This window comes from Falco cherrug, chromosome 10, assembly GCF_023634085.1.
Source record: "Falco cherrug isolate bFalChe1 chromosome 10, bFalChe1.pri, whole genome shotgun sequence".
Taxonomy (NCBI): Eukaryota; Metazoa; Chordata; class Aves; order Falconiformes; family Falconidae; genus Falco; species Falco cherrug.
The window spans coordinates 271,887-281,547 of record NC_073706.1 but is presented as its reverse complement, the minus strand read 5'-3'; the positions used below and the strand labels follow the sequence as shown (position 1 = coordinate 281,547).

General features: G+C 45.1%; 1 protein-coding gene and 1 non-coding gene across 13 annotated transcripts in view; both read left to right on the top strand.

Moving 5' to 3' along the window:
• Window positions 1-235: 235 nt before the first annotated feature.
• On the top strand, window positions 236-307 carry TRNAE-UUC (transfer RNA glutamic acid (anticodon UUC)). Its single transcript has one exon. It is a non-coding gene; the product is annotated as a tRNA-Glu (tRNA).
• Window positions 308-2,481: 2,174 nt separating this feature from the next.
• The window catches only part of RBM39 (RNA binding motif protein 39), a 31,850-nt gene continuing 24,670 nt past the window's right edge, over window positions 2,482-9,661 (top strand). For 5 of the 12 annotated variants that reach the window (XR_008734182.1, XR_008734183.1, XR_008734181.1 and 2 more), the window contains exons 1-3: window positions 2,482-2,792; window positions 6,087-6,149; window positions 8,015-8,064. Coding sequence is in view for 9 of the 12 variants with exons in the window: in XM_055722411.1 (XP_055578386.1) it covers window positions 6,099-6,149; window positions 8,015-8,064 (101 nt within the window). In the remaining 3 variants the exon portion in view is untranslated. Of the gene's footprint in view, window positions 2,793-6,086; window positions 6,150-6,371; window positions 8,069-9,661 lie in introns of those variants that run through there. The other 7 variants (XM_055722418.1, XM_055722413.1, XM_055722415.1 and 4 more) reach the window with 7 other exon arrangements.

Below are 9,661 nucleotides of genomic sequence, written 5' to 3'. Positions count from 1 at the left end.
CGATCCCCACAACCCGCTTAGGCTCTTGCCAGCGGGACCTCCCTGGCACCCCCAGTCCCGAGGGTTAATTACTTCATTCGGGCACGTCTGCGGGGGAAAGCGCGCCCCAGCGCAGCTTCTCGCAGCCTTTGCAGAGGGGGAGCACTTCCTGCGCACCCCCGCTCTGCAGGCAGGCAGCACGAGCAGCGCGGCTGGACGAAGAGACAGGAAGCGGTGCGGAAAATACACTACGCAGTCCCACATGGTCTAGCGGTTAGGATTCCTGGTTTTCACCCAGGCGGCCCGGGTTCGACTCCCGGTGTGGGAAACGGCAGTTTTTTTTCACCGCCCACCCCCCCCGTATTTGTTAATTCTGCGAGATGCCTCCCATCATCTGCAGCACGGGGTAACATGAACGACGCCCACACCGGATTCCCTGCACCTGCCCAGGGAAGTCCATTAAGTGAACACCCTGGTGCTCACAGTAGAGGTAAGGATGATGAAGAAACACCAGCCATGGCTGGCGTCTCCCCTGCAGCACTGCAGAGCCAGTCTCTCCTACAGATCAAGCCAGTCTACAACTGGGAGTAAACTTCTGTTGGGAAATGTGTTACTGAGAGCTTCCTCCTGGCCCTCCCATCATCTCCAGACGCGAATCCAGCCAGAGGCATACCAACCATGCCATCAGCCCTGCAGAGCTGAACATCCACAGCCAGCCAGCCAGGGCAGCACAACATACCAGGGTCGGGGCTGGACACGGAGCTTGTGCAGCTGCCTACCAGTCAAGGTCCCTTATTAGCCACCCCTACCCTGTAAGAACTCAACCCTACGTGTGTTGGGTTCATCCTTCCTCCCACACTGCCAGAGCATCAGCTTAGGGTGAAGGGTGTGCGCATGGAGTAGACAAAAAAAGACACCTCCATGGCCTCCTTCCAGAGCCTGGCTTCACAGGCAATGTGAGAGAAAACCCTTAGGAAAATGCACCAACATGAGCCTAAGCACATACTTCAGTCACAATCATACAATGAGGGAACAAGGAACATGGAGCTGGTTAGACCTGACCTTTGGGTGGCTGACTGGGAGCAGCAAGTAACTGCAGTGCAGTGAGGGACACGCAGCCAGTGCAGTGCTACCAGAACAACTACAATAAACCTCATTTTGCCTGTGAGAAAATTGTTAATTTTGTTTACAACCAAACTGTACAAACATGATTAGGTTGGAATAGCTATTATAGTCATACTGTTTTTTTATTTTTGAGCAGCTCATTTTTCCATTTGCCCCAAACTCAAATTGACCAGTTCAGCTTAGAACAGGGGTCCTCAAACTTTCTAAACAGGGGGCCAGCACGTGGATTAAGTGGCAGGAAGTGATCTGGGGCTGCTTGGTTTCCCCCCCCCCCAAACCCCAGGGGGGGTGGGGGGGCAGGAGGGGTGTTTCTGTAAATACCGGGGGCCGGATTGAGGACCCTGGGGGGCTGTATCCAGCCCGAGGGCTGTAGTTTGAGGACCCCTGGCTTAGAAAGACATGGAAACTGTGCAAGAGCTTCTGGAACTTTTCAAGCTATTGACATTTCAGGAACTCTGTTAGAAATGACATTAAATGATGCAGTAGCCTAAGAGTTTCTCATAAACAGGTTTTCATTCGGAAATCTACGGGCTTGAGTCCTTACACCTTAATTGGTTTAAATATTTCCATATGCAATAGCAAAGTTATAATTTCAGGAGGCAAAGTCTATTTAGAAGTTCTCTTTACACTGTTTCAGATTTGCAGGACAAAGAAGGAATAACCTAAACCCCCCAGCCGTTATTGCTTACTTTGTGCTGATTTCAACAGGACACCCACCCAATGTTATCTGTACTATGGTGAACAATTGGCCAAAACTTACTGCATATTATTAAATTTAAATAAAAATGAGACATTTTCTGGGCACCCACGGGAAAAAAAGCACTGTTAATGAGACAAGCAGGTTTTGTTTCACAAAACGCTACTTACTTTTTGAGTTAAACCTTTCAGCTTCAAGGCTCCAGTAACCTGCAGAGGCTTGGACCAAAAGCCGCACCAGAATGCCAGGTCACTGACAACTTAAGTTATACTTGGGCTACGTATGGGGTGACTCCCGCGGCCCCACACCGCCCCGCAGAGGCGCCGAGGGGAGGAGGGGGACTGGGCACAGGCCGGGTGGAAGCTGCAGCACTCCGATGCCACAAGGAAAGGGACTCGCTGGCCCAAGGACGGCGCAGAGCTCCCTCAGAATGACTGCGAGGGAGTACCCCACCCACCCCTCCACTATCTCTGCCCCTCCGCCCAGCCCCAGACAAGCGAGCGGCAGCGCTCTCGCGAGAGCGCAAAAACACATAACAGCCCCTCCTGTCTGCCCAAGTCTCGCGAGCGCTTGAGTCACCCCTTCCGGGCACGACATCTCGCGAGAGGCGGCGGGCACGGGGGGGCCTTGTCTGGCCCTGGGTCTCGCGAGAGCCCCTGCGCCGTGCGCTGGGCGCCCCCGTGCCGTGCGCGGAGTCTGCGAGCGGCGAGACGCGGCGGGCGCCATTTCGGGGAGCAGCCGCTGGTGCCAGAGCCGGGGCCCAGCCCGGGTCCGGGGATTGCCCGCCACGGTCGCGCCGCTCCTTGCCACCTGCCGCCTCGGAGCTGGCCGAGCGGCGCCGTTCATCTGGGGATTAGACGCCTGGAGAGGGCTCCTGAGTCCTCGGGCCCATCCCCCAACGTCAGCACAGCCAGCGCCGGAACCGGGAGTCGTTTCTGCCGTCGCTGGACCTCGGGCGCCCGAACGAGGACAGCACCCACCCGCAGCGCAGGTAACTGCCGGGCGGGGGACTGGGCCCCGCCGCTGGGCGAGCCGCGGCCTGGCCTGCGGAGGGCTGTGGGCCTGGCCTGAGGGAGGCCCGGGAGGCCTGCGCCCCTCCCGCCGCCATGCTCGCGTCTCTGGTTGGGCGGCCCCGTCCTTCGCCCGCGAGGGTCGCTGCTGGCTTCCCCGCCGGTGTCCGCCCCGCGCCCCTTTGGGGCCCGAGCGCCGGGCGAGCTGTTCCCGCCCCAAGGCCGCGGCCTGGCCGTGCGGGGTTTGGGTGTTTCTGTGGCCACGTAGCGGGCGATTCCGGCTGTCTCCGCCGCGGCGTTGTCCCTCCCCGAGTCCCCCCACGATGGCGCTGTGCGGGGCGGCCAGCCCCGGCCGGCGCGGGGTTCCGGCCTTGCTGCCGCTATCGCGGCCGGAGCTGACGGCCCAGGCGGCGCGGCAGGGAGCGGCTCTGGGCTGTTTACGTTGGGACGCGGGGCGGGGAGCGGCGAGAGGCGGGCCGCCGCGAGCGGGCGGCTCTCGGGGCTTGGCGGCCGGCGCACGCAGGGGCTGAAGGCCTTTGGAGCGTGCGGGTAAGGTGCCCCGGCGGAATAGAGGGTTGGTTCTAGCGCAGCAGTCTGTTTGAGGACCCGAACTCGTTATATTACGGTGGTGTAGGGAGTGTGCGGAGGATTGCGGGCGGGAACCTGCTGAACAAAGGTGCGTGTGCTGCTGAGAGCTGAGGTCCCCTCCCATCGACGTTCTCCCTGAACTTTTTTGATGCTTTTCCAGCAGACTCCTTGCAAACCAAGTGTGGAATTGTCATTTGGTGCAATTTCCAAAGCAGAGAATTTCAAGAGGACTTTTTAACTCCCTTTATCTAATACAACACAGCAAAAATAAATGAAATCAGCCGTAAATACTGGCTAGATTAGTAGCAATAAATTTCACGTCCCTTTGGGTTTTCTGTAGGCCCACAAAGTTTCAAGTGTTTTTTCCCCTTGGTTGTTTTGATGTTGGTGGGGGAGAGGTGGTCGCTGGGTTTTGGTTTTTGGTTTGGGGTGGTGATGTTTGTTTTCTGTATAGAGTTGTCAGATATATGCAGCTCTTCTGAAGCTGAAGGGCTTTTACGAAAATTATTTTGAGCTTCTTCAGTGTTTAATGAAAGATACTTGAAAACTTGCCATGATATTCTGCTCACTTGGAATTGAACTCTATTTGTGATTCTTTTTAAAAAATCAGCTTTATGTGGAGCATCGTTATATGTATTACATTAATTACATCGATAGTAGGTCTATGTCATGTGAACAGAAGGTGTGACAAAAAGGTGGTAGTGTACCACTCAGTTTGTACAGCGTACAAAGGGCACAGATTGCACGGGGCGAGATCAAAGGTCCGTGTAACTCAGAATCTTGACTGTGATGGTGGCAAGCAGGAAGTGCATAAGAAAAAACAAACACAGGGCAATCATACAGTGATACTTTTTTCTCTGCTCTTAGTTGTCAGCTAGCTGTGGTTCAGGGTCACAAAGCATGTCTTTGTTTAATTAAAAGCTTTTTCTGTGAAATTTTGTGGGTTTTTTTTTAACCCTGCCTGTGTTTTTTTCTTTGCTAGCATCCACAGTGCTCTGTAACAGTGAATTCCATGGCTAAATGCTGTGTGAATAAGGACCTTTGTTTTGAACCCACTGGATGATATAGTTCGTTCACTCTTACTATTTGGGTGAATGCAGCAATAGTCATTCCCTATCCACTTTTCTAAGCCACTCATGATTTGGCAGTCTCTGTAATGGCTCCCATCCCATCCTTTGGCTACCCCTCCTCAGGATGAAGAATCCCACCCCAGGTATAGCTAGATATGTTAGGTAAATTACATGTATGAAAATACAATTGTGGGAATTTCATTGCAGAATCCTGGGTTTGGCCTGGTGCTGTTTCATGGTGCTTAATCATACTGATACACTTGTTCATACCAAATACAAGTAGAATGGTAGTGAATTAGGTGACTTCAAAAGCTGTATGTAAATACTGCAGTGAAAAGTAAAATTGAGCCATTACATAAACTAAGGAGGATTGTATTTGTGATAGTACTATACCCCGAGAGGTAATAACTTGAAAACAAGATTAGCATACCTTGGTTAAGTAATTGAGTATGAACTTCCAGTGCTCTGATATTGCTAAAGGATTACGTTTTATTCTTGATTGTATTAATGGGTGATGATCACATGTAAGTGGGGGAATGACTTGGTTCTTACATGTGTTATAGCTCTGGTATAATACTCTCAGTTATGAGGCTGTGAGTGAACAACTTAAAAGTATCTTTGAATGTTGGAGCAATTTCATTATACTGGTCAAGTCTCAGGACAGCACAGTTGTGGCAATGCCTGTAACCAAGGTGAAAGAATTAACTTGTATGATAAAAAATCCATTTTATGGCACACATGCAGGAGAATCTTCACTCTTGGGCCATCTGAGCTGGATCTAGAGGCCTTGCTATTTTTGAGCTTAAAGAAAAAGGAGAGAGACTGTTTTAATAAGAGATTTGGGGAAGTTGAGTCTCTATATTCTAATGCAAAGGGTCTTGAGAGGTACTTACAGCATACCTGCATAGGGAAAGAAAGTCAAAGCTCAAAGGGATCCAGAGTATAATAAACAGAAAATTTTATTAGGGGGTTGAAGTTGAAAAAGAAGAGCAATGATGTTTAAAAAAAAAACAACTTTGTGGTGACTAGTGTTACATGGCATGGTGGATCTCAGACTGGATGGATCTTGCGTATGCTTTAATAGCTCTTAATGCTTGAATCATAACTGTTTCTTCTGTGCCCCCCCATTATACAGGAAGCTGCATTTCTTAAAGGCCATAGTGTTCACTTTTAAGTCTACAGACTACTAAATGTGATGGTAGTAAATGCTCAGAAGCTATGAACAGGTTTGCCTGAATGTGTGTGTTCTTCACATGCCTCTCTTGGGTCCTTTGGTCAAGTTGTAGTACTTCTCAAGATGGCTGCCAGACCGTCCTTTCTGTATCATAAATGATCTGTGCGATTTGTTTTGAAAGAAATAGGTGGAATACCTCTAGGGTTTCCACTGGCTAACTGTGTTGAATAGCATTTTGATGTTTACAGCTACAATTGCTTTGTGTCATGTTCTTATATTATCTCATTGGGCAAAGCTTCATTCTAGTTCTTAATGGAAACGTCTTCTGAGACACTGCTCTGTGAATTTGAGCTAATGTAGTGATGGCCTCTTAGGCAAAAGTCTTTGGGATCTAAAGCACATGGGTGTTTACTGTCTCAGGTGGATTTTGCTTCTTCTTTCAGGTGTCCTGAAAAATGGCTGATGATATTGATATTGAAGCAATGCTTGAAGCTCCTTACAAGAAGGTGAGGAAGATGTGCCAGTGGGGTCCTGTTTACCTTAAATTAGCATTATTCATGAAACTACTGCTGAACTGTAAACTAACATCCCTGGAGCCCTCATGATTTATCTTACTGGAGATGCATTACATGTAACTTACAAGTAAATATATACTGTTAATGTAATTATATTGTGCAGTAGTTTCACTTCAGCGTGATGAATAAATGCCCATCTATCTCTCTTTGTAGACTTGCCTAACGATATCTCACCTCTACTCCCATGAATTCACCTTTGATTCCAGTGTGAACTGTCAATCATAAGGTAGTAATTGAGTGACGTATCGCTGTACCGTGGTCCCCTAGGTTTAAAAACACAAAAACAAAACAAACCAAAACCAACAACAACAAAAACACACAATCACCGACCAACCAAAACAAAACAAAAAAAACCAAAACAAAAAAACCAAAACAAAACCCCCAGAACAAAAAACCGCAAAAATCTCTCCTAAAATTGCCACGTCCAGTTTGGTATAGCAACAAGGTGAATGCAGTGGTTTGGGAAAACAGCAGGGTTCCAAGAATAACTTTTTCACCAGTCCCATGGCAAGTAAATACTTGAACAGTCTGCTCGGTGCAAGAAGAGTGAGACTTACTTTTAATGCAGAAGACTGGTGGCGGTTAATCTTTTAACAGGGCAGATGAAAATCAATTGCTGAGTGAACGAATTTACTGAAATTCTTGGATCCCTGAATAGAATGTTCTTAGCAAGCAAAAGACAGTATCACAGTCTGCGGTATCATTCTAAAATAAGCTTTTGTATTCTGTCCTAGTTGTTTAATTAGGAAATGTCAATTCTTATGCAAAATTTTTATCAATTAGCGTAGCGATGTCTTATATAAGCCAGCAGCAAATGAATACTGTCTTTTTTTGTTTTTCACCAAATGGTGAAGTGTTAACACTATGCATGCTTTAGCTCTGGTTTTGCAAGAAATGTATATTAAGTTTAAGTCACTTAGGAATTGTACTTTTGATGTAACTGATGTGATTAAACTGTAAAGCAAGTATATAAATTATATAGCAGCTATTGTTAGTCTATTCTGCAGTGTTTATTACAGCCATGTCATGAATTTTGGATGAGCATTTGTAAGTTTTAAGTGGTATATTTAGTTTATGTAATATTTAGCAGTTACGTTAAAATCTTGAAGAGAAATTTGTAAATTGTTATGTTAAAATTCTTGTGTCCTGGTTTAACATGGATATTTTCCATGTAAACAGGTATGGAAATAGGGAATGTTTAGGCTGGACTGGTGGATTATTGATGACTTTCTTGGGAGTCGACCTTACTAAAGCAGTGTGAATCCCTGTTTGCTTCAGGGCGAGATGTGTGACAGAGGTGACATCAAGCTCTTACAACCCTTCAGCGAAAATGAGTGAAGATCTCGGGAATGGCATCGGTCACAAGAAAACCATAGTGGCTGGCTGCTAGCGTAGCCACTGGGGCTTAGGCAGAGATAGCCTTGGTACTGATCAGAGGGGCACACAAACCTGAAACTTCCTCTTACACTTTATAGAAATAACATTTAACCACTTGAGTGCTGAATTCTACAGGATAACTTGCTCTCTGAAGCATGTAAGGAAGTATCTACAATTTAATACACACTTTTAAAAGATGTAAGTCTTGTATTTTGTATTTGTATGACTTAAATTTAAGCAGCAAAGTGGTTAAACATGCCTACCTAAATTTTCTAAATCTTTCCACATTAAACTGTAAACAAGTAATTTAGTATTAAAATTTTTGTTTTGTATTTTCTTATTCCTATTCCCATTACCCTTTGACCACTTGAAATGTTTCCACTTCGTCCTCACGATGTTCTTCTATCAACCCTGCTTAGGATGAGAACAAATTGAGCAGTGCCAATGGCCATGAAGAACGCAGCAAGAAGTAAGTATTTTCTCAATTCTCTGCTCTTAGGGGGAGGCTGCTGATTTTTGTGAACTTGTGAATGCATGTCAGTAGTGTTTAGGGAAATAAAAGGGAAAAATGGGTAAGTTTGGTACTTGTAGTTGCTGCAACCACAGCGATTTTGAAATTTTCTTTTGTTTACAAATGTAGTTATGCCCTTGTCACTGATGTCATAAAAGTTGTGGAAACATTTAATGTTAGCAGATAAAAATACAGACTTGGTAGGTTCAACATAATTAGTTTCTTTTTTGTTGCTTTAGCAATGGAGTGTAATTGCGTTTTAAAAATATCTTTGGTGTACCATTTTATGTGATTTGGAACAGTTAAAAACATTTAAAGATACTGGTGCCTTCTTGAAAAGGTTTGGGGTGTTGGAACCCCTCCCTCTATCCCTTTCTGCTCCAAAATCTTCTAAACTTTTTGTTTCCAATCTAAATTTTATTAAATTATAGTATAACCTGTTTAAAGAACCGGCGTACAAGCATACATTTTCAAGAAGCATAATTCTGGGGTCTGCACATCTGATGATGACCTAAACAGTCTGAAATCAAATTTGAAGTTTGAGGAAAAATGCCTTGCATAGGAGTGTGTCTTAAATATCCCTCAAAAATGGAAGATTTTTCAAGTCTGTAAAATAAACTCCTTACCTTACAGGCATCATTTGGTGATGAGATAGTTGATATAGGAACACTAAATACGAATTTGATAGTTGAGTAAACAGTAGCCAGTGCATTTTTGTAATATACAGCAAACTTAAGTCAGCTTGTGTGCTGTTGTCATGATCTGAAATCATACAGATGGAATGCTGAAGGAATACAAAGAACATTCATTTCTAGGTATATAAATATTTTGCAAAGAAGAAGTTCAGTTCCAATGTCAGCCTTACGTCGGACTCTTAATAATGTAGAATTGATTGTACATTATATCTGCGTTCTAAAAAATACCGTAAACATTATTCACTTGCTAAATACTGAGACCCCTAAAACCTCATCAAAGGCAGCACCTCTTAGTATTTTTAAGTTCTGAATTTTTATTGCTTTAAAAAGTATCTACATGGCATGTAAAACCCTGCTTCTGTTTTGATGACTAGTCTCAAAATATAAACTGGGATCTAAAAGAGAAGCAGTGTTTTTTAAATTTTACAACTGGTTCTGACCTTGATTCATGGTAGAATGATGAGAACACTGGAACGTATTTCGGTTAATTTTCTTAGTTGCTAAGCAATGACATTAGTTATCTTTCTGCCCACAGTCCCATTTTCAAGTGGGACCTGTTTACTCTTGAATTTGCATTTCTAATTCAGAAAAACAGTAAACTAAATTTAGGAAAAAAATTACATTGTAAAATATAAGAAAGTCAAGATGTTAGTCTTGCAATGTTATTTGATGTGTGGAGTTTCATCTCTTTCTGCTTTCCTAATTGTACCCTTGTGTTTGTTCAGAAATATTGCTCAGTGGTATCTCCTGATTCCAGTTTTTGGGTTAGCAATTACTGGAATGTTATTGTTGTCCTGTGGTTCTCTGATAATATGAAGCTTTTTGTCTGAGAACTTTGATTTGATATGGCTGTTGTTTGT